This window comes from Monosiga brevicollis, genomic scaffold (assembly GCF_000002865.3).
Source record: "Monosiga brevicollis MX1 MONBRscaffold_10 genomic scaffold, whole genome shotgun sequence".
NCBI classification, from domain to species: Eukaryota; class Choanoflagellata; order Craspedida; family Salpingoecidae; genus Monosiga; species Monosiga brevicollis.
This window is the reverse complement of record NW_001865047.1, coordinates 906,737-931,342: the sequence shown is the minus strand read 5'-3', so window position 1 is coordinate 931,342 and position 24,606 is coordinate 906,737. Positions and strand designations below refer to the sequence as shown.

The 24,606-nt window shown below is 54.8% G+C and overlaps 3 protein-coding genes across 3 annotated transcripts; 1 reads left to right on the top strand and 2 right to left on the bottom strand.

Annotated features, from left to right (window-relative positions):
* Window positions 1–13,423: 13,423 nt before the first annotated feature.
* Window positions 13,424–16,108, top strand: MONBRDRAFT_37117 (uncharacterized protein; the record flags this gene model as incomplete). The annotated part of the gene is made up of 9 exons (XM_001745928.1): window positions 13,424–13,620; window positions 13,808–14,415; window positions 14,532–14,797; window positions 14,916–15,068; window positions 15,161–15,233; window positions 15,316–15,456; window positions 15,563–15,641; window positions 15,734–15,846; window positions 15,976–16,108. The coding sequence occupies exons 1-9, from the start codon at window positions 13,429–13,431 to the stop codon at window positions 16,106–16,108; spliced, it is 1,758 nt and encodes a 585-aa protein (XP_001745980.1). The 5' UTR covers window positions 13,424–13,428.
* Window positions 16,109–16,335: 227 nt separating this feature from the next.
* Window positions 16,336–17,681, bottom strand: MONBRDRAFT_25531 (uncharacterized protein; the record flags this gene model as incomplete). Its single annotated transcript, XM_001745792.1, has 6 exons — window positions 16,336–16,742; window positions 16,848–16,940; window positions 17,013–17,103; window positions 17,246–17,381; window positions 17,416–17,489; window positions 17,568–17,681. 6 exons carry the CDS (start codon window positions 17,679–17,681, stop codon window positions 16,336–16,338), a joined length of 915 nt encoding a protein of 304 aa, XP_001745844.1.
* A 2,311-nt stretch (window positions 17,682–19,992) lies between these two features.
* Window positions 19,993–24,153, bottom strand: MONBRDRAFT_8311 (uncharacterized protein; the record flags this gene model as incomplete). Its single annotated transcript, XM_001745791.1, has 6 exons — window positions 19,993–20,073; window positions 20,186–20,283; window positions 20,588–21,770; window positions 21,935–22,562; window positions 22,757–23,026; window positions 24,068–24,153. 6 exons carry the CDS (start codon window positions 24,151–24,153, stop codon window positions 19,993–19,995), a joined length of 2,346 nt encoding a protein of 781 aa, XP_001745843.1.
* Between the last annotated feature and the right edge of the window lie 453 nt (window positions 24,154–24,606).

Genomic DNA, 24,606 nt, shown 5'->3' with positions numbered 1-24,606 from the left:
TGCCTGTGACCAACTGTGAGGCAGGCGAAGAAGTGAGCGAGAACCCCACCATCTCGTCCAACCGAGGTTGTGAACCTTGTAGTGAAGGTGTCAGTTTTAGCACCGACATCAACAGTGCCTCCTGCACGGACACGACGCTCTGCCAAGCGGGTCAAGAGGAGGCCACGGCGGCCAGTACCACCTCAGACCGCACCTGCCAAGCTTGTCCCGAGGGTACCTTCAAGGCTCAGGCCGATACAGCCGGAGCGCATCCACCTGGCTGCACAGCATGGCGTATCTGTGCTGCGCCAGACAACTATGTCGCCCAGCCTGCATCGATCACAGCGGATGTGGAGTGTGCACAGAGTCGGGTTATTCCTTACCTTTTCACGCAATCCTTTCGCGTTGAACCAAGTTCAGATGCAGAGCAAGCTGTTCTTGATGCACTTGAACAAGCCATTTCCTCTCAAAGTTCAGCCAGGTTTGTTGATTTGTTTGCTTGCTCTTTGTGTCCGTTTGTGCGTCCGCGTGTGCTTTCGTTGCGTACGAGGCGGTTTGTATGTTCCTTCTCTGAATCGCATGAACTGTCCGTAGCGGCCATCTTGTTGGGTTGGACCCTATTTATGCACCCATTGATCGGCGCCGGTCCGAGCGAGATCTGATTGGGGCCAATGCCATGTTTGACAATTCCACGCTGGAAGAAAGCGATTTAAACTACTTTGGCCGAACCTTTACCATGAATGTAGACGGAAACACCGTCATGGTTCAGGTGTGTTGGCTTGCAAGCCTTTTTTTTGGAGGGAGGGGGAAGGAAAGGTGCTTTTTGCTTGAATACCAGCGGCAGTCTGGCCAGCCAAGCTTAGCTGGGTACAGAGCTAATGTCATGGGGTGTGCCTGACTTGCCTAGCACGCTGATTGGACCAGTACTTTGCCCAGCACTACGACCACCACTTTCACCACGACAACGCCGGAGTCGACCACTGTAACGGAGACAGACGTTGTGACCACTGTAACAGCGACAGAGCCTGCAACGACCACTGGAACAGCGACAGAGCCTGCAACGACCACTGGAACAGCGACAGAGCCTGCAACGACCACTGGAACAGCGACAGAGCCTGCAGCGACCACCACGACAAATGTCGCCACCACGATAGTGACAACAGCCACCGAGGCGCTTTCCACCACAGGATCAGCGACAATGACAAGTCGGTCAACAATGGCATCCACCGCAACCACCGCAGCCACTTCAACTTCCACCATCTTTGGGGCGGGCGACGGCAGCAGTCGGTCCTCAGCTGAGGTGTGTTGCTTTTCCTCCTCCTTTTGGTGTCTTGTGTGAGCATGGCATTATCGATCTTTGCCTGCGCAGCTGCTAAGGGTCTCACTCGAATGCTATGTAGGGCTCTTCCAACGGTAGCACGCTGGGTGTGGTCATTGGTGCCACTGTGGCTGGTGTCATTCTGCTGGCCCTGCTTGTGCTCGTGGCGTTGCGTCTCCGCAAACGGCGCAAACGCAAGGCCGAGGAACGCGAAGTGTTTGGCTTTCAGAATCCGATGGTGCGTTTTTCTTTGTACCAGCCTGCCAAGTCCTGCTCTCTCTTGTGGTTCATGTACGTCATTGCTGTGGGTGCAGTACGAGTCCAAGCGAGAGAATCCCATCTTCGACGAAGGCACGTCCCAGGATCTCGTTAGCCAAGCAGGTGTTTACGACGAGATGGAAGCTCCCATCGACGATCCCGAGTGTACGTTTGATGCTCGTGGCCATGTGTGCGTGTGAATGTGTGGCGTTGGTGGTGGAATTCTTTTGTGCATCGTGTGCGCGCAATTGTCGATCACTGCCGTTCTCACCCGGCGTTTTGGTGTTCTAGTGGAGGCCGGTGAAGCAGATGCACCTGGCTGTACGTCTCTGGCCCACTTTGTCGCCGGGGCCCACATGGGGCATCAAAGCTCACACAGTTGATGGTTGCTGTCACTCTTAGATTTGGCCGTGAGCAGTGCTGCAGCCGTGGATGGGACTTCGGATGATGAGGACGGTGACTTGCTTGAAGGCGATGGGCTTGAGAATGCTGACCAGTTGGGTGATGGCTTTGATAACGGCACGGATCCTGGGCTGGAGTCTCAGGCGGAGCTGGAGCCCGAGACGGCACCCGAGTCCCAGGTGGCGCCTGCATCCGAGGCGACTGGAGATGAAGAGGTCGTTGCTGTGCTTGATGTCGACGGCAATCCCACGGCTGGGGAAGAGGCCGATGCTGTGGACGACACACCATCGCAGGCGCCTGTCGAGGAATTATCTTCAACCGGGGTTGAAAACCTAGGCTTTGATGAAGCCGATGTCATGGATGGGTCTTTGCGAGATCACGAGCTCGAGGGCGAAGGCTTTGGGGACTTTGACGGTTTTGGCGAGGAGGATTTTGCCGTCGAGGCAGAAGACACGTCCATGGACGACGTGGAGGATTTTGCTTCGGCTTTTGGTTTTGCCGACCATGAGGTGCGGGCCCCTGGCTCGGGTTTGTAGTGCGTCCGTGCAAAGACGTCATGATTGTTTGATTTCGTTTGAGTGATGCGCGTGGCCATTTTGGCATCGGGGCCCTAAAAGCTCTGAGCTCGTGTGTAATGATGGTTGACACGTGAAAGTCCACCATGTGCGTGGGAGATTGACCAAGTCATCGCCCCTTCCTCCTTACCGTGCCTGTTACCGCCAGTTGTTTTGGTGAGCGAGGTTGATTCGTCTATACTCAAGTCCTGGATGCCGGGGCGATCCTGACGACTTGAGCGTGTGTGCACGCGCTTGTGCGAGTTGCGAGCGTTGTTTGGCCGGTGTGCTCCATCTATTTCTACCAGTGTACTCCTTTACTTGTTTTGAGCTTTAGCGTTGGAACCCTATTGCGTTTTTCTTCTTCTTCTTCTTCTTTTTTTTTTTCTCAAATTAGAGTTGATCGCCCTATTTCATTCTCGTGGCGTCGAGGAGCTGCCGCATCTTAACTGGCTGCCTCTGCTTGTTTGATTGTTATGCGCGATCGAACCCGTCATTCGCTCGACCTTGAATGATTTCACATGCAACTGCACTGCCGCTTGGTAGCCCGGTGATGTGACACTCTACACACTTTGACTTGGGGATCTAACCTAGCAGACCTAGTTCAAACCCTGACTGCTGCTGATTCCTATTCTGAGGCTGACGCTTTGGCTCGAGGCTTTGGCTCCGTGTCGAGCGAACAAGAGCGAAGAACAGAGGGCTGATGGGTCGAAAGTCGAAAGCCAATCCATGGTAGCCCCGCGACAAGAAGAGGTGGGCATGCTCTTAAATGTTCGGATAGGCAGCGGCGTGGTGGCGGCGCAGAAGGAACGTGGGAGATGACAAAGGGATAGGCTAGTACTAGCTAGCACCGTTCACGAGGCGGCGCTTTGGCTACTTCTGTGCCCCTGGACGCCGCACTTGCCAATCAATCAGTTCGTCGGTCGGGCCAATCTGTCGGAGCTTTCGAGGCTTTTTTTTTTTTTTTTGCGCTCACCTTGCTTACGTTGATTGACGGTATAACCACTTTTATTCCGACACGAGTTATATAAGACGCTGCCTTGGAATCTACAATAGCTTAAATTGTTACAACAACAAGTTCCCACTGGCAAAAGGAATTTCCAAGAAAGACTCCGAACGGCACCAAGAGATGGATGACTGGCCGTTGTCGTATACCAGGCCACCCTTGAAAGCTGCCGTCTGGTGGATGGCTCCACCATGTACATGTACTCCACATCTCATCCCACAAGCTCTCGTCAACACCTTCCGTCCGACCCTGTCAATGTTGATGGTTTTGCACGATTCTCGCCCACACACCCCCTAACCACCCCCAATCATAAAACTTAATGATGTCGCCCTTGACAAATTTTTGTTAAAGACGTGTGTGTGTGTGTGTGTGTGTGCAAGAGAGAGTGTGTGTAAAGTGTGTAAAGTGTGTAAGTGTGTGCATTTGTGTTTTTTTTTGTTTTTTTTTTTGTTGTTGTTGTTGTTGTGTTTTCTTTGTGTGTGTGTGTGTGTTTTCTTCGTGTGTGTAGATTTGTTTGTGTTTTATAAACGAGAGAGAGAGAGCATTTTGATTCAATGGTGCGTAATCTATGTGTGTGTGTGTGTGTGTGTGTGTGTGAAAGCGAAGGATTTGGGCTAAATGGCAGCGCCGGAAGGAAAGAGGTGTGCTCGGCTTGATACATGTGACTGGATCCTGGAGTATTGAAGCTCTTGCCTTGGGTGTTGGCGGATGGTTGATCGTTGATGGCGTCTGTCGTCGTACGCAAGTCTCCACCCAGACCCCTGCGCCTCCCAAGCCAAGCCAAGCCACGCCGTTGGCGTTGGGTGATCAAGGACGAGTGGCGGTCGCCGAGATCCGTCATTTGGTGCCAGTGCCCTCGTCATCGCCGATCCCGCTTGATGCCCCCCGCCCCCTTGCCTCCCCCCCCCCCACTCCCTCCCCAGCTGCGTTGCTTCTTGTTTCCGTGCTGATCTGATCGCGCACTGTCCCGTCCCCGCCGTGTTTTTGCAGATCACCTCACTAGCAGCGGCCGATCCAGCAGAGTACGTATCCGAATCGAGCAAACTTTTTGGGACATGCGTGAGACGCCTTTCCGCTCCACCCCCCGTTGGCTCCATCGACCGCCGCGATTCTCCCCAAACCCTCGCCGCCAATCCATCTTGTTTTCTTGATTCTCTGCATTGACATGTGCATCAAGGACATGATGGATCAAGGATACAATGGCCGACTCGGCAACCCCCCCCTCTCACATACCAGCCCGAACAACTCGGTGGGGCGAAGCGCTTGTCTCATCTCGCTTGGCCTTTTTTGATCTTTGGTGTTCTATTCAACCCCACGAGTAGACTGCTCTGCTATGATGGCGCCACAACGTCGGTGGTCGGCAATCGCCATTGCCGTGCTCGCCTCTCTTTGTGTAGCACACGCCCAGACCCAACAGAACGTTTCCAACGCCATCAATTTCAACCTTGGTACCGTCTTCCCGACAGTTGCCCCCTGATGCCCCTGCTTCCTACGCGTCCGTACTTCCGTCACACCTCACGAGTTTCTGTCGCCGTTCCCGACTAAAAAAAAAAAAAAAAAAAAAAATAGCCTCCGAGCTCATCGACCTCAATACTTACATCTTCGACTCGGAAGATGCTGTCTCTGATTCCAACGCCACGATGGTCCGCGTCGGCAGCTGGGTAGCATCTTCCATCCCCGGCCGATTCGGAGCCAATTGCTTGGTTTGTAGCCTTCCTCACTGCTTCCAGTTTGCAGCTCCTGCCACGACCAACAAATTCTTTTCATATGACCTCACAGACTGGCCTTCATGGTGCGGCCTGTGCATTGCCTAGTACACCAACGATCTTGCCGCCTCCATGACGGCCTACTTTGTCGTCCCATTTGAGGATTATTGGAGCATTTACCTGACTGACTGCGCCCACGAACAGCGCAGCTCCGACACCACCGTGACCATCACTCAGCTCGACCTGCCCTCAAATGATCCAAATCGCGTTCATGTCACCACCATAGATCAGCGCACCCCAGAGGCTCAGCCCGACATGCTGCGCACCATTGATCGCATCTACATGCCCGCTGGTCGCATCTCCATCGAAGTTGGCCGTGGCTCCAGCACTGTACGAAAGGCGCCACCTTATTCCATCCCTTGGCTTGCTCTTTTTTTTCTTTTTTTTTTTGTGTCTCTGTATTATCTGTGGCACGGATTCAGTTTACATGCTGGCCCCGAGTGGCTCGCACACCCCCAATCATTCCACATCTCGCTTCTTTCATCGCATCTTCGCAACCCCCCTCACGATGATTTCATCACACAGGGCATCATGGCACTCGATGCCATTGTGGTCCGTCGCGGCGTCGTGCTCGACACGGAACACACGGACGTGCTCTCGGAAAATTGTTTGTCCTTGACTCAATGCGGCGTCATTCTGCCTAATTTGCACATCTTGTCATCTCACCGTTTCTACTCGCTCGCCTTGATTTCAGCCGGTTTTACATCAACTACGCCACCGGCCGATACCACCTTTCTGGGCGACACCGTGGAGAAGGCTACGGCTCAAAATGCCTTTTATGAAATTGACACGACTGTCATCCAGGTGAGCCGAGTCACGCCCACCTGTAACATGCAAACGCACCCTCCATCACCCGTGTCCTTCGGACTTGTGGCTCATCATTGCATCCCTGCTTATCGTCACCAATCGCACCCATCAGACGGGCTTGTATGGCATCTTCGTCTTTGGCCTTGACATCTCGACCCCAAAGTCGCCTCAGGTCGAGATTCGTGTCATGCACGAAAACGGCGAGTCGGTTGCCACATGGAATCAGGTGAATACCAGTGCGCATCTTTGTTACTCTCTAGCGATCAATCGTATCTCTCGTGGTACTGGACCTTATCATCTTACACTGCCATATCTTTCGTCATTGTCCATTCGTGAAACCGCATCGCTGAGCAACAGGCTGCATCAACAGTACTCTACGTTGGGGCATTCGTGCTCTCCCCGAGCTCCAAAATCCGCATTACCAAGCTCAGCGCACCGTCGGACAGTGCCTTTTTCGACGGAGCCTGGCTTACCATGTCACAAAGCGTCGACGATACCGACACTGCTCATACCTCCTCCCTTGGCACCTGGACTACCTCTTCTAGCAACGATGGATTTGGCGAGACCACTTGTACGTCAATGTCAAAGCACCACGCTTCTGTTGATTACGGCAGTGCTGTGCTATTGACCGGGCCTCACCTGGGGTTTGCGTGGGTATTTTTGTAGTTCAAACGGCCAGTCACGTTGTGCCAAATGAGCTCAGCGCCAACTTTGCCGAGTTTCACTGGTCTTTTACTGTCCGATACCCCGGCATCTACCGTCTCGGCCTGTGAGTACACACTCATCTTGTTTTTCCAACGGCGTGGCTTTGATGTCCATACAAAAAAAAAGGAGTGCTATTTGCTCGCTGCCCCCTTGCCCTTGCCCTTCCTCGCCCTTGGTCACCCACATCTGCTCATTTGTAATCTGACCTTGGCCCGACAGAACCCATCGGGGTTTGGACAATGCGGCCAACACGGCGCTCTTTGCCGTACGCGCTTCCGAATTCCGCGACTACGTCATGACGATTGACCAGTCCACCTCTCTTGCCAGTTCTGATCGCTTTTACTCGCAACAAGGTGGCCTGGTCTACCTTGCCGGTGGCAGCACCTACGAAGCGCGCATCAACAACATCAATGCCCTTCCCAACTCTCCGTCGACCATAATTCAAGCAGACTCCCTCAGCGTGGAGCCCGCCTCAAACGTGATGTTGGATTTTGACACCGGTCAGCATTTACCATCCCTGCCTGCCGCTTTTGTGCCTCTGTTGATATATTTTTGTCGCTATGCCACGGTACGCCCCTGATTCGCATTGATGCCCACGTTTGAACTGTTAGATCCGAGCTTTGTGCATTTAAACGGGGACTGGCGGCCTCACGTCCATGACTTAAACACTTACACCGGCTCCAATTACTATTCTACCGGCTCCTCTACTGCTGATGCCGTCTTTGAGTTTCCGGAGGTACGTGTTCGGTTCGCGTGTGTGCTTCTCATAGAATGCGCGGTGACTCTTGCCCCCTCCTCTCTTGCCCTGGTGTGGAGGAACATCTAACGCTTGTTTGTTACTCTATGCAGCTTTTCGGTGTCGTGGAGGCCGAAATTCAGACAAACTATTTCAACTGGTCCACCCGCACCCCCAACGCCAGTTATGTCCTCCACTCTCCTCTCAATCCAAACCCAGTCAGCCCAACATTTGTGGACCAGCGCTACTTCGACGGCACTCCTGTGCCCCTCTTTCGATCTGTACGCTCCTTAAGCCCAGCCATCACATGCCGCCTGCAGCCTGGGGTGTCTTCTTTTCATTGGTTGCTCAATTGTTTTCCTGCATCTTCTTCCACAGTTGATCTTCCCGCGTGCTGGTGCAGTCGTCGTGACCAACGCTGCGAATTCGGGTCGACTTATTGCTGATGCAATGTTCTTCAAGCCTCTGCGCACTGTGCCCCACCAATTCTTGGACAGTGACAACTCAGAGAAGGTGAGTTTTAAATCTTTATATAAGAGGCATCAGCAAAGCTTTCGACAATCGCCGCTTTGACTTTGTGTCATTGAGTCGCCATCCACCCGTGCCTGACGTTTTTGCTTGCTTATCATGCGCTCGCGAAGGTAACGCGCACCGGCTCGTGGTACTTCTCTCGCTCGGTAACGGGCTTCCATGGCGTTGGCTATTATCACGACAACAACGAACACTCTAGTGAGTTGTCCTCGTTTGGAAGAGCAAGGCAAGGCAAGGAAGGGGAGCATGTTGAGGCCAACAGAGGCCCATCTGTCATTCCAAACCATTTTCTGATGGAGTGTCCTTGTGTATCGCCGTCCTTAGCCGAAAGCAAAATTACGTTCAATTTCGATGTCGATCGACTTGGCACCTACGCCGTCGTGGCCTTTTATCCCACCAGCAGCACTCGCACCACGGCTGCGCCTGTGACAATCACAGATGCGGCGAATAATGTCGACACCGTGTACATGGACATGACCGTGAGTGGCCACGGTCACCTGGTGACCCGACAGCAGGTATGTATCCGTACACATGCCAGCAGGTGAGGTAGCGACCGCTCGAAGCGTCATCGGTCTCACTTTTGATGTATCCCTCCAGTTTCCGGTTGGCTCACTGCAAGTGGAGTTTTCCAATGTGGTCGCAACCAACGCTCTTGGCTTTGTTAACGTCGATTCAGTGCTGTTGGTGTTGCTGGAAGAGAGTACGTGGCAGCTTTTTGTCTTGGTGGCGACTACTTCCGCGACTTTGTCGTTTCTCTCACCTTCCTGTCAACTTGTTGATTCCTCGTGAGTCTAGCCTGCGATGGTATCAACACGACCACTGAACAGGGCGACCACATTGTGAAACGCTGCAAGCTCATGACACCTTGCTCGGCCGGCGAATATCGCGTGCGTATGACAGCACATGTGAATTATTTTCAACAATCAGTTCGTGCATCCCTGCCTAGTCTCCTCACGCGTCTCCGAAACGATCGTGCGATCTTGTGAGAACAGGCCGATGTGGATCTTTGCCTGCCCTGTCCCGAAGGCTCATACAACAACTTAACCAACGCCATGTCGTGCAATGAATGGTCCACCTGCCCTGCGGGATGGATTACGCACGTGACTCCGACAGCTACTTCAGGTGCGTAACTGCTCTTGACGCAGGCAATCGCTCGCCCAAACATGCTCGCCCAAGAGAATGCTTGCTGACCTGGATTTGTATTGCTTTTCACTTCTTGGCCAAACCAATAGACCGCGAATGCCGACCCTGTGATGAGAGCGAGTATGCCAGCGAAGACACTTGCCACCCTTGCACGACCAGGTCTGTTGACGTGCCACTGTCTTGCTTCTGTCACGTCTGGTCCATTCTGATTCTAATGTTACTTGTGACATTTGTGCTCAGCTGTCCGGACGGCTTTCACGTTGCGGAAATTTGTACGGCCACCACGGTAAGCTGATACAACACCAAAGCACTCAGTCAGACGCTCTTGTTGTCGCTGTCCTTATAAAACGGCGGTATTTTTAATGCGCTCATATCTTTCTGAACTGGCAGGACACGGAGTGTGATCGCAACGTACCCTGTGACTACAATACCCAGTACATTGAGTCAGGCAACGACGGCACCAACGATGTTGTCTGCGGTGCTTGCCGTACCTGCCAGCCGGGCGAGTACGTGGCCAGTAACTGCAATGGCGTGGACAACCGCGTCTGCAACGCCTGTGACGGAGAGACTGGGTTCAGCAGCACCACCAACGCTGCCAGTTGCACGGGTGTATCGCAGTGCTTTGCCGGGTCATACATCTCGCAGTCGGCCACGCCGACATCGGACTTGGTGTGCGACGTCTGCGCACCCGGCACGACAGACCACGACAACACGGTGACGACGGCCTGTCAACCATGCAGCGCGGGAACGTATGTGGCGGCCGGGGCCACGGGCGCGTGCTCCACGCACGAGTGCCCGGCGGGTACAGCGGATACGGACAGCGATCCGACGACGGCGTGCGAGGCATGTTTGCCGCAGCAGTTTCAGTCGGAGCCGAATGCAGTGACGTGCCAGACACCGCGTGAATGCGGGGCCGGGGAGACGGAGCAGACGGCGTTTACGGCAACGACGGATCGGGTGTGCATTGCGTGTGGAGCGGGCAAGTACAAGGGGACGTCGGGCAACGAGGCATGCGTGTCGCACACGGTGTGCGGGGCTGGGTTTGGTGAGACGATGGCGCCGACGTCGAGCACTGATCGGGTGTGCTCGGGGTGCAGTGTGGGCGCGACGTTTAACGACGGAGGAAGCCAGGCGTGCGGGGCGTGCGGGGCGTGTGATGGCGAGGCGGACGAGTTTATCTCGCAGAACTGCACGGCGACGTCGGACACGGTGTGCGCTACTTTTGAGGGATGCGAGGCCGGGGCGTACCAGACGCGGGAGAGCGACGGGGTGCATCCGGCGCAGTGTGCGTCGTGCCGGGTGTGTCAGGCGGGGGAGTACATGACCGCGGATTGCGAGGAGAGTGTGGATCGTCAGTGCTCGACGTGTGGTGCGGGGACGTTTAGCAACGGGACGAACCTGGAGGCGTGTTTTGCGCATCGGACGTGCGATGCTGGCACATACCGGTCAGATAGCGGCACGAGCAGCAGTGATGTGGTATGCACGGCTTGTGTGCCTGGCACGATCGATGACGACAATGACCCCTTGACCCCTTGTGTGGCTTGTCCGGTGGGCACGGAACAGACAGCCAGTGGCCAGTTTGAATGTACTCCATGTATGGCAGGGTGGGCTGACCAAGATGCCGATCCGAAAACAGCCTGTACTCAGTGCGTGGATCAAGTCAGTTACCAATCCTCGGCTGGACGCACACGGTGTATTGCCGTGCTGGATTGCTCTCCTGGTGCACGCGAGAGCGAAGCTCCCAGCTTGACATCCAACCGCGGCTGCGAAGCTTGCTTCTTGGGCGTGGACTACAGCACCGACATCAACAGTGACTCCTGTACGGACACGACGCTCTGCCAAGCGGGTCAAGAGGAGGCCACGGCGGCCAGTACCACCTCAGACCGCACCTGCCAAGCTTGTCCCGAGGGTACCTTCAAGGCTCAGGCCGATCAGGCGGGCCCGCATCCTCCGAAATGCGCGGCCTGGCAAGTCTGCGCAGCACCGAACACTTACGTCTGGCGTGAAGGCAATGCCACGCGCGACGTACTTTGTGCACAAAGTCGTTCGGTGGTCTACCTGTTCTCAGAAGCATTCAGCGTTGTGCCCGGCTCGGCGGAGGAGACAGCAATCTTGGCGGCCTTCGAGCGGGGCTTGAACGCCAGCAGTCCTTTCCGGTATGTTTTTTTTTTTTTTTCCTCCCAATGCATGTAGACCTGGTTTTCCTCGTATTCATTGCGTGCGATGCCGTTTTGATTCCCCCTCACAACTAGGCAAAATCTGGTGGATGTGGCTCCGATTTATGATCCTTCGAGCCGGCGTCGCGACACTCGCTCGCTGCTTGGTGGCTATGGCATGTTTGACAACTCTACCCTGAACCAGACGGACGATGCTGATTTTGGCGTCGAGTTTTCGTTCGATTACAACGGCACCGCTGTCACAGCTGAGGTCTGTCATCCTACACCGGACTTTTGAATGGAAATTGCGGCCCACCGTCATGTCTTGCTCCGCGTTTATGCGTCACCTTACGCTTCTCTCTGGTTGCTTGTTTTCTTTCGAGTAGCTGGGTGTTGTTCCAACAACGCTGGCTCCAACCACGACAACGTCGCCTGCCAGCGCATCCAAGGCTGTACGACCGCTGTCCCTCTTTCATTTCGAACATTTTTGCTGCCACCATGGCTTGCAGCATCAATTGCGGTGTCTCAATGGTGACGCGTCTTATTGTGTAGGGAAATTCGGATGCTGTTGTTTTGGGCGCCTCCATTGGCGCCAGCGTGTTGGGACTGGTGCTGGGCGTGGCCGTTATTTTGTTCATTCAGTCTCGTCGTCGCAAGCGCACGCGCAAAGCAGAGCAGCGCGAAATGGTTGGCTTTAGCAACCCCATGGTAAGCTCATCAGCCCACTGCTTGTTATTTCTGCATGGCATGATCATTCTGCGAATGGGCGAGTGTTGACCATTGCCCTGCTGTTTTCCGCGCACAGTATGATGCCAATGAGCGCGAAAACCCAGTGTATGACGGCGATGCCAACGCGGGTCTGGGGGATGAAGATGCGCCTTATGACGAAGCAGGTCATCAGGATGGCGGTAAGTGGCGGGACGCGTCAAAGACATGATGTTTTGGCAAGCCAAATTTGCGATTGCACTCACGTCACTGCCATGCTGTTTTGCTCTTGCAGCTGGGCACTACGACAATGAATTTGGCGGCGACTTTCAAGAGGAGGGCTGTAAGATTTGCTGCGTTTTTGTTGTTTCCCCTTGTGACGCTGTGGCTGTTGTCTCCTTGTGTTTTTGTTCTCCTCTTTGGGTCTTGTTGGCATGCAAAGCATGCCCCTCACGAGCGGATGATTCATTTATAGATTTGAACGTGGGCGAGCAGAAGGAAACAGCCGATGTCGAGGATGTGGGATATCTCAACGCCGAGGCGGCAGATTCCGAGGACATGGGCTATCTGGAGGCCGACCCGGTGGACCATGACGAGGCCGAAGACACGGGCTACCTGGAGACCGAGTACAATGAACGTACTCACCGTGATGGTTTCGGCTTCTAAGAGCCGTCCAATACTTTTCGGCCTTTGAAGGTGTTTTCCATACCCCTTGTTTTTCTTGTTTGTGGGATGCTGCGACTTTGCCTGCGCTGGTTTTCAACGCGCGCCGCCGATGGTATGTGCATGGTCGTTCGACCAGGGATGCCGGCCTCGGCTCGTGTGTTTTCGAGCAGGCCCTCCCTGTGAAATGTGTGTGTGGCTTCTATCGTTTTCTTTTCAACACCAAGGGTCCTTTCCCTTGGATATTAGAGTAGTTTTCTTCTTTTTCTTTTTTTTCTTCCCATTGGCTGATCTTGCTTTGCTTCTTTTTCAAGGGTCAATCGATAAAATGACAGTCTCTCCCGACCGACTCCATCCCCCCCGAATCCAATCCATCAGCACCGACATCAGCCCGCTCATCTCGACCACCACCACCAGCAGCCATCCCATATAAGAAAGAGGGACACAAAAACGTGAATCGACACACACACACACACATAACTCTCTGTTTCTCTGTCTCTCTGTCTCTCTCTTTTATTACATGTGGTAGTTGTGCTTTTCTCTCTCTCTCTCTCTCTCTCTCTCTCTCTCTCTCTCTCTCTCTCTCTCTCTCTCTCTCTCTCTCTCTCTCTCTCTCTCTCTCTCTCTCTCTCTCTCTCTCTCTCTCTGTCTCTCTCTCTCTCTCTCTTGTCATTTTTTTGTTACACACACATCATCAGAATGTGGTCTTGTGGTGCGGCGGCAGCGGCCGTGGTGGCTGTGGTTGTACTGGCTAGCCCGGCGACAGCGACCGTGGCCCGGTTTGTGGAGCAGACGGATGTGCAGACTACCTATGCCTCGGTCTTTTATGTGGAGAGCGACGACTCGTATGTGGTCAAGACCGAGAATCACCCCTGGGACGGCGACTTTGAGGTGTGTGATGCGATTTCTGGAGGAAATGAATGAGCTGCGAGTGGGCCGAACCCGGGGTCGCAGGCATCCTGCGCGCTTTGGGAGGGCTTTGACTTTTACGTTTGGCTGGTACTACGAACGTTCTCACGTTGAGATTCTTGCCTGGGCCTTGCGCACCGGTCATTATCGATGCTGATGGTGTTTATAGAAGGATGAGGCGGTGCGCATCAAGTACACGCCGGGCTATCTCGTTGCGGGCTGGGACCAGCTCCATGTCAAGTCCAACTCTGCGATGGATGACGCTACGGTTGCCTATGCTGCTGGCTACGGTGAGGCTCAACTCACGGCAGAGATGATTTACAACTATGCCTACAACAACGGCTACGATACCTTTACGCCAAACGATAAATTGGCCGACTACCTGGCGAAGAACCAGGCCTTTATGGCTGCCTCCATCGCCAGCAACCGCTCGGATGCCAACGGCTACTGGTATCACGTAGACCTGATCCTGCGCCAGCTGCAGGGTGTCTGCGATGGTTACAACAGCTCCGACTTTGCAAAGTCCTTCCCTTTGCCCTGTGAGTCCATGCTTGCCATCAATCTCATGGGTGACATGGAGGATCTCTCTGATGCCTTGGCCTCGAGTGACGAGTGGTACACGGAGGACCGTTTCTTCCGTGCTACCCACTGCTCCGCTCTGGTCAAGCTTGTTGGCGGTGCCTCGAGCCCCTCGGACATTTACATTTCCCAGGACACGTGGTCCTCTCTCAACTCGATGACCCGCATCATGAAGCGCTATGACCTCAACTTTCTCCAGTACGTCGTCGTGACACGCACACGGAACGAACGCATCTCACCGTGTTGTCTTGAACCCAGCCATGGCATTTTACTCACTACAGCTCCTGCAAACCTGGTTCTTTCTGCCTTATTAGAGCCAAGGGTGCTGATGACCGCATCGCGGGCTCGAGCATTGTTTTTTCATCCTATCCGGGTTCGCTCTACTCGGGTGATGACTTCTACCTGACCTCAGCGGGCATGGCTGTCATTGAGACCACCATTGGCAACAGCAACCCTGAACTGTACCAGTACATCGTGCCCGACACGGTTCTTGAATGGATCCGCAACATCATGGCCAACCGTCTGGCCTCCAACAGCCAGACCTGGTATGAGGTGTACCGTCAATTCAACTCGGGCACTTGTACGTTTCTTGACCGGGTCTGCAGGGCATGCGCTCTACTTTCTGCACTCGCTCGCCAATTGTGTTCTTGAGGTGGATCTGCTCAACAACCACTCTCATTGATATCGGCCTTGGCTAGACAACAACATGAACATGATCCTGGACTACAAGCAATTCAAGCCCCAAGAGGCTCTGCAAGACGAACTTCTTACCATCGTTGAGCAGATTCCTGGCACTGTGACCAAAACCGATGTCACGGGCTATCTCCGCAACATGACCTATTGGGGTAGCTGTACGTGTTTCCGCCTTGTCTTCGCCACGCTCCCGCGTGGGCGTGCCTCGCAAACTTATTCCAATCGCACTGGCGCACTGCACGTCCTCTAGACAATGTGGCCTTTGACCAAAACATCCGCGAGCTGAGTGGTGCCAACCAGGCTGAGCAGCTCTATGGTCCTTGGTAAGACGTTGCTGCCGCTGTCGCACCGAGCATATCGGCTCTGTCCAAGGCTCAATATCGCCTTTGGCGTTGGTTTTTGCAGGTTTAGCTACTGGAACACCAGCCGTGCGCTGATCTTTGCACGTGAGCAGAAGAACGTCAGCTCACTTGAGGACCTTAAGCGTCTCATGCGTCTCAACCAGTTCAAGACTGATCCTCTGTCTGTCCAGACTGCCACCTGCGAGTACGTGTAACTCTTTCCGGGCCAACGTCACAGAATAGTTTTGGCCTCTTTTTTTTTTTTTTTTCTTCATGTCCTCTCCTTATGTGTCGATAATTCGGATGGATAGGTACCGTGGATGGACCAACTGCACGCCTGCATACACGGCGGAGAACGTCATTGCTACCCGTGGAGACTTGAATGACCCGGTAACAGCAGCACCGACGCCTTGTCCTACCTGCCACACCCTACGCACTCACCTGCTTGATATTGTCGTGTCTTCTTTCTTTTTGTTTTTTAGAATGGCATTTACAGTCTGTCATCCTTCGGTTTGCGTAATCATGTGGCAACAGACTCAAAGATCTCTACCTTCTCCACCTACGATAGCAACAACCTCAACGTTTGGGCCATCAGGTGCGTTTTACATGCCCTTCATGTGATCTGCATGTTGAAATGCGTTGACCTGTCATCGCTGGGCAAGCCCATGGTATGGTTAGTCTGCCGGGTGACTCATGCAACTTTTGTTTTGTCCGACCTGGGTAGTGGACCTACAAACGGCCCACCCCCGAACCAGCCCGTTTTCAACTGGAGCACTTCCTATTACAAGGACACCCGTCATCGCGGCATGCCAGAGGCCTTTGATTTTGATTGGGTCAACTTCAACTGGCCGTTTTGAGCTGCCGGCATGTAGACCGAGCACACACATCAAACTAGATCATTGCCTTGTCGGTGCAACTTTCGACTGATGCATATCGCGCTGTGCCCAGGAAGAAATCAATTGACATGGAGTGCTTCAGCATCGGCATTCCGTGCATGTACGTGCAGGTGTTTCATTTTCGTCCATCAAGCCTATGTTCAAAGTAGAAGCGAGTGCAGGGAGCAATCGCCATTGGGGAAGCCAACTTAGATGGCGGGGCAGCCGAAATCATGAATATTGTCTGAAATGAAGGGCTGGCGGAAGGCCCAAGAAAGATTGTTCTTGGGCACTGCCTGAGTGGGATTGTAGTATGTAGAGGCGCTTTGTGGACCCATGAGCGTGTCAAAGAAACAGCCAATCCAGCAGGATGAGGTCTGGTTGGTGGGTTGTGGGCAGTTGTCAAAGCAGCGCGGGCTGAGCTGAGTCACGTAAGCGGCCATGTGCTTGTCGGAGCAGGTCTTTGAAATGCGCTTGTGCACCTCGACGACTCGCCAATAGCAGGGCGCCGCCTCGTTAGTGCTGTTGCAGCGACCGGTTGCCACAGTGGAAAACCAGTTTCCACCCAGATATTGAGCCAAGTTGTACTTCCACCACTGCCAAGTGTAGCCTTGGGCTGCTCAAGACGCAATAGGACCAAGTCGAGGGTGGGTAAGCTGGGGTTCAACTGCATTGCCGGGAGAACAAGTGCAAACGTACGACGCCAGACTGAGATACGCACCAGGGATTTCAGGCTTGTGTCCAGCAGCCACGTCTTCGCGGCCAACACGCTCATCACACGTCTCATTGGGATAGCAAACACAGTTGTAGACGCCTGCCAAAGACACGAGCATTGAGACGACGCTGGGACGATCGCCTCGATGCATGCCCTCGCAGCGGAACATACCATGCACGTCGTTGCAGCGTGAATAATTGGTAAAGCGTGAGTCAACCTCGAGAATGACCTCCGTGATGGCGAGATCAGAGGTATTGGTGGCCTGCGGGTGAGCAGACAACGAGGGGTCCGACATCAGAGGAGCAATGAAACCTGGCTTGCGTGCGGCGAGAGGTTTGAGCAGCAGGCATGGACAGCAATTGGGAATGTGGCCACGTGCTGGCCTTTAAAATTCTGGCACCGACCTCGGGATTATTACAGTCCATGGAGAACGGATCAATGGCACACTCGAGGGGTGAAGTCACCTCGCTGTCGTCGCCATCGCGATGTGAGAAGCGGCACAGGCGTCGGGCGGCGTGGGTGGGACAAGCTGGGAAGGTGCTAGACAGCGCGGGGGGGTGCAAACAGGCCGCACCGAAGATCAAAGTAAAGGTCCCCAAAGACGTCTGCGGTGTTCATGTTGGTGACGTCGCCGGCGGTGTAGTTTTTCTAGTCGCGTCCAGTCCCAGACGTCAGCCACGGCGCAGGGGGTGTGCGACACCACACGTAGGCACCGGCGCAACCCACCTCATTGACATGATACACCGTCATGTTGATCGCGTAGGCCGGATCAATGGCCGCCTCACTCACGGCCACCAAGACCACGACCAAAGCGCCGAGTCCGGCCACGGCCGTCGCCATGTTGTGCCGCTGCATCCTGTTCGACGTGAGCTTGATCAAATTCTTCAATAACTGAAACTATTTCTACATTAAGCCACCCTATATACATTAATAAAACTGCATAAAGTCCAAACGTTTATACATAAACTTGGTTCAGACCGTTGGTGTTGACATCGCGACAAGATTTCTTCAACAAGTACTAAAAGTTCAACACAAAGTAACATTGATGCTCCATTGCTATCCGCATCTTCTTATTTTTTATATTCGAAAATCCTGAGAGGGGCGTTTGTTATTCGCCGACGCGCCGACACGTCGAACCGCGAGGGCAGGGCAGGGAACATGGTTCAGGACGGTGCTCAGCGTTGTGACAGGGATGGAAGGGGAGAGGATCGCCAAGTCAAAAGGGCGTTGTAATGGTGTCTAAAGCTCGGGAATCAATTTTCACGAGCCGAGACAATGCACATGGTCAAGACACGTAGAGAGACACGCTTCGCGCGCTGGGAGAGACCCTCGGTCCAGACTCTGTCCCGCAAGAGATCACAAAAACACGACGGGTAGGCACGGCATTGGTGCGTATTACAGGGGACTGGGTTGACGGAGCAAGTGGAACAAGTCGTCTTGCTGTTCACGCACTCGTCGTGAGCGAAGCAAGAGTTGATTGGGCCACCGGGCGCCTGCGCCACAAGCTGGGCCGGGGATCACGGATGACTGTGCCATTACTTGGCAGCCTTGTGGTACTGCTCCTTGGCAGCGTGTTCAGCCGACTTGGCGCCGTCCTTGATGGCATCGCCCGCCTGCTTGGCGCCGGACTTGGCGTCAATCGATGCGTTCTCGGCATTGTTCTTGGCCTTGGTCTGCTTATCCGAGGTAAAGCTAAGCGGGCATCGAGCACCAAAGACCTCGTTACATAAGCACCGGCCCGCCTCACACACAAATCACACATGCCAGAGGGAGCAAAAGCCGACGGGAGCAGAGAGCTGGACAAAGGGAATTGACTTACGCATTCTCGACCTTGTTGCCCATCTTGGTCATCTTGTCCGACATGGTCGACATGGTGGCGGTTTTGGCTTCTGAGATAGAAGGAACGAGGAGAGTTGAGGAAGTTCTGGATCTTGCTTGAAGAGTGCTGGTTGTTGCTGTCACTGGAAGTGATGTTGTAAAATGCCATCTCCAGCGGCTCGCCCGCCACTTGTACCTGGTCGCCCTGCCGGTGCGTGGAAAGACGGGATCGAGGGCAGCGGAAGCAGCAGTGCCCGTGTCATCGATCGAATGGGCAAGCCAACTGGAGCCCTTCATTGGCAAGCCCGAGCGTCTCAGCCCGCACAGCAGCAGACAACATGCACCACATGCAGCCCCTTGCCACCGCAGTATCGCAGGCACCACAGAATTCGCTCGATGGGTTGAGAACGGCAGACAAAACCAGCAGGACCGGATGGCATCAGTGTCAAGCCCACCCTACCCCCTTGCGCCCGCTATCCGTCTCCTTTTATCCTGGCACTTGTCCATAGAACTCGCTCGGTTCCTTCCTTAGGGCTCGCACCACATTGGGTCGTGCGCTTGCGCATGCAGCAGTGTGATGAGCCTGCGGTTGTGTCCAATTTTTCTTCGTTCGCAACTGGGGCGCATCGTCGATCATGGCGCCGTTTGCGCGGTCTGGCTCGCTGATGGCCGATGCTCCGATCCTTCTTGCTGAAACACCTGCGTCACCTTGCCGCTGCCATACGCCATTCGAGCAACGCACGTGCAACCGCACCTTCATACAAGCAGACACTCGAGCGCCTTTCATTCCTTCCTTCGTTTGCTTGACTTTCTCTCTTTTTCGGTATGTGTGTTTGTGTGTGTGTGTGTGTGTGTGTGGGTGTGTGTGGGTGTGTGTCACCTTTTGGATCTGTCGTTGACTCTGGCGCTGGCTCTGTCTCTCGTCCTCGATCGATCAGTCTTCTCTCTGTCTCTCTGTCTCTCTGTCTCTCTGTCTCCCCATCGATAACTCGCTCTGCCTTTGCTTGTGGCTGGTATTGCTCGTTTCTGCATCGCAATCTCAAACGGCTTCTTGGACTTGTCTGACTAACTCACCATGCGCGCTCTTGGCCGTCTTGATCGGTGTCTGTGCTCGTGCGTCGGTCTGTGCATGCCATTCAACGGTCTGACTCGACGACCACTTACACATTGGCGTGGCGCCTCCATCGGTCGAGCATCAGCGCCGCGTCTGGCTCGTCGATCTTTGGTTCTTCGGTGCAAATTTAGGATTGGTATGCAAAGCCACAAACCGCAGAGTCCAAGTCAAACGCCACGAACAAACTAGAGCAAAGACAAATTTATGGCCCCGAATCACCTAGTTGCCCTTGCTATTCTTGCGTTCCAGCTTGGCCTGCTGTTTTGCTTCCTTCTGACGCCGCTTCTCCTCTTCCTTCATCTACACATCCGACAAGTTGGTATCAGGCACAAACGGAGCCCGCAACAGGGAGTTTGGCCAAGGTCTGGTGCATCACGTGAACCCGCGAGAGGCGTCCAACACATTGACGTACCCGCTTTGCCTCGGCCTTTTGTGCCTTCTTATCGGCGGCCGTGGCGCCGGCAGACGCGTCGGTGGTATCATCAACTCCATCGTCAAAGGCAACGGCACCTGCACCCCCATTGCCACACACAGCGTCAGATCACACAGTGGATCAATATTGCGGCGCATTGAATAAGAGGGGTTGATATGAGCGAGATTGCCAACGGGTGCACACGCACTTTTTTCACCCGGAACAGTTTCTTCACCCGAAACAGTTTCTTCACCCGGACCAGTCTCGAGATCGCCAAGCTCCGAGGCGAGACCTGAGCCCCTCGCAAACACATATGTCAAAAGATGCATGTTTCGGGTGAGGTTGCAATCACAACATGGAATGTGGAAGGCGTCGCTCAACGACAAAAGCCCCCGCGCGCACCTTCGACATCAATATCGTCCAAGGCGGCATCAAAGGCCTCCAGTCCTGCGGGATCAAAGTCGTCATTTCCAAAGCCTGCGGCGGTAGCAGCATTGTCCGATGCCGGAGGGGCGTTGCCCTCGGCAGGGGCAAAGGCGTCATCGAATTGCGACGTGGGCTCGGCGGCAGCCGCGGGCGTTGGATCGGAGACTGCAAAGGCGTCCGTTTCTGCCTGGGGCTGGGGCGCTGCCTTGCGTGAGGATGTACGCTCAAGGGCGCTGGGTGTGGCATGAGCTTTGACGGGCGCCGAGGGCGCGGCCTCGAGATTTTCAAAGGCCGCTGCATTGAGCGAACCCAGAATGGCGTTGTTGGCGCCGCCGTGTGGGCGATTGGTACTACGACGCCCACTTGTGGAGCGCTGGCTCGTTGTGCTGCCCGGGGTGCCACCAGCCACGGGTGAGCTCTTCATTGCGCTCGGGCTGAACGGATCAGCAGCGGCAGCAAACGGGTCGGTAGTGGCGGCAAATGGGTCGGCCACCGGCGTAGACACGTTGGCGGCAAAGGGATCGGCCGCGGGGGCCGGGGCTGCCGCAGCGGGGGCTGCACGAGGCTGGGACGCACGTCGCTGTTGCTCGCGCGCTGCACGAGCCTGGGCCACCATTTCCTCCAGCATGTCGGGTGCGATCTCGGCCGTGTCTACGACAAAGTCAGCTCGGAGTTTGCCCACGTTGCCTTGAAAAACACCTTGCCAGGTCTTTTTGCCCTCCACCTTCTTGGGCACCATGACAATGTCGCCAATGTCAAAGTCGAGCCAGCCCTGGCGATTGGAAAAATGTGGGCGAATGGCGCAGCATCGCGCCACGGGGACAGCTGCTGTGTTACCATCCCCAGCAGCAGGCGCACTGTCACTAGTAGCCGTATCTTCGGCAACATCAACCACATAGCTGCGAGGGACCAGGCCGACCTGGCCGTTACAGACGGCCTTGAGCATTCGGTCGTTGTTGAGAACCGAGATGAAGAGAACCTCATCTCGCTTAAAGCTCAGCTCCCCGGGAGCCTGCGCCGTGTAGTTGCCTAGAGCGCGGCATTTGACGCCCATTTTGAAGTGCAGGCTTGGGTCACCGCAACGCTGTCCGGTTGCCGTATCCTCGACAAAGTGGCCGGGAAAGCAACCATTTTTGCCCTTACAAACGCCTCGTAACACCTAGTCGTGAATGAGACCGGGGGAGTGAGGCGTCATCTACCAAAACACACAGTTGCCAACACAGAGGGTGTGCAAAACACGAAAAGAATGGACAGGGCCTCTCTCTTGTTGAGATGGGGAGGCATGGCTTGTGAGATGCAGGAGCGTGTTGGGCACCATTGTACCTTGGTGCTGAGATCGTGTGTGATGACAAAGACAACGTCGTCTTTGTCAAAGGAAATTTCCTCGTCAGATTTGGCAACGTAAGGCGCGATGGCCTTGCAGCGATGCGTCTTGGGCTTGTCGGCATCCTCGGCGGGAGGGGAGCTGGCTGGGACGGAGCTGGGCGCTTCACGCTCATCAGACTCAACCTCCTCTTCAGCTGATGCAGCGGCGGCGGGATCTGAGGCCTCGACAGCGGCTTCGGCGGCCTCGGCAGCCTCTTGGCGACGGCGCTCCTTCTCTGCCTCTGCCTCTTGCTTCTTCTTCTCCGCCTCGGCGGCCTCCTGCTCTTTGCGGCGGGTTTCTTCGGCTTCACGCTTCTTGCGCTCCTTTTCCTCCTTTTTCTTGCGTTCCTCGGCCTCCTCCCGCTCCAACTCGGCCTTTTGGCGCTCGTAGGCTTCCTTTTCTTTTCGTCGTCGCTCCGCGTCCTCTGTATCTGCCGACGTGGGCTTTGGCTTGGGCTTGGGAGCCGGTGGCGGGGGCGCTGATCCAAAGAAGCATCGGGACGAGAAGGTGAGGGCATTGAGAAGGTGAGGGCATTGAGAAGGTGAGGGCATGGAGAAGGTGAGGGCATGGAGAATGTGGTCAAGTCTGGGTGGGAACAGGGCAGCGCGAAAGAGATGTGGCTGGTGTCTGACTGCCACCAACCTTTTTTGGTGGTGCTGGATTCAGCTGAGGGAGACGGGGTGTCGTCGGCCTGAGGCACAACAGGGCCTGTACAGTGGAGCACCGGTGAGCTGTCCGCAGTTCTTGGTCAGATGGCCGGTGGCTTTGGGAACACGCACCTCGACCTGCCATCATCTGCATGAAAAAGGCCTTGTTCCCGGCGGAGGCCTTGCCTGGGCAGAAAAATGAGATCAAGCGTGGCGATTGAGCGTTTTGCTAGAGCCAGGGTTGCTGGGGTTTCTGCCGTGGGGCTACATACTTCGGGCGCCATCAAGACCGTCCATTTCACTGGTGCTGGTTCGACGTGCTTGCGGCACAAGAAGAGCGACGGCAATGTTGAATGCGAGGGACCTGGCTCGCGCGTGCTAGCGGCTGCGTCAATGGGCTCGCTGCAGTGCGAGGCCAAAAAAAAAAAACGGGGGGGAGCAGGGGGGGCCCTATCAGGTGGCACCCAGCGGGGAGAAGTGAGACGCTGTCGCCCTGCACCCATCATGATCGCAAGCACAAGGCCCTGCCAGCACGCACACACGCATCGGAACGCACGGCCAGACCAAAGGAGATCCAGTCTGACGCACACGCACGGTCCCAAACCCAACACCATTTCATGCCTCAAACTCAGCGACATGAAGCCTCTTCCCCATGCATCACGCCCATGATCGTTGCCATCCCTTTGCCTTGCTCAAACCCAGCTCCCGGCGCTGCCATTTGGCAAAACGCCCCCCAGCGCAAAAGAGGTGGGAGCCCACTGAACTCACTTGCAAGACAAAAATACACTTTGCCTTCCTTCTCGCTCGCTCTGTCTCTCTCTCTCTCTCTCTCTCTGACTGGGACGCTCTCAATCTCTCCCTCTCTTGCCTGACTCACACTGTGTCTCTCACTCTCTCATTCCCTCTTGTGTGTGTTATTGTCATCTGTGTCGCTCTGTCTTCCTCTCTGTCTCCCTCTGTCTGCTTTCTTCCTCTCTCTCATTCTCCCACCTTTCCCGCCTCACTCTCTGAAACTACACTCGGTAATGAAGGCTGGAGCAGATAATCTGACATTTTGTCACCAAAATCTGACATTTTTCGAATGTATATAGTCAAATTGGACATACTGTCACTGTCATACACAAACGACTTTAATTACAGCACAAACTATACATTAAAATAGTAATACTAGTGTTATGACGCTTCATAAAGTCAATTATGTGCTACAACAACTCGTAGTACCCACCAACCCCCGCTCCATACAATCTCCCTCTCTCTCTCTCTCTCTCTCTCTCTCACACACACACACACTCTCTCTCTCTCTTTGCTGCCCGCCCTTCACTTGGCGTCTCTGTATTCTTGATGCATCGCAAGCTCTCACCGCAAGCTCTTCCATGACTGAGGGACGACATGACTGACCAGAAAGCGCATCCGCGCTCTGGTCGCGGCTGTGGGATGCTACACCTGGCATCTCTGCTGGCCCTCATCCAGCTCCTGCACAGCGCGAGTGCCTTCAGTATGATCCTCTCCACAACCTGCCTACACCCCATCACCCCTTCCCCCTCACCCCTTCCCCTGACTCCGGCCCAGCTCACTTTCACACCACCTCCACGCCTCCTTCTCGACCCGTGCAGACCATCTACCCACGCGATTGGCATTTGAGTACTATGCTCTCAAGGACAATCCCGACTTTCTCTTGTCCGAAACGGCCACTCTTCCCCACATGAACCATGCCTACCGTACCTCCAATCCGATTTCAATACACTTTCGCCTGGCGTTTGGCAATGGCGCCCCCGCCGCCCCCGGTTTCCGCGAGGTAGCCCATTCCTTCGTGCGCGACTCTCAACCAAGCCCATTGTCCTCTTGTCCCATCGACTCCCCGATTCATCACTCTCATCCCATCTGCTGGCCCTCCCCCAATGCACTAGGTCGCTTTTGAAGCTGGCGATCAAAACCAAGGCTTGACCCTGCTTGTGGCAGATGGAAATCAACTGCAGCTCCTT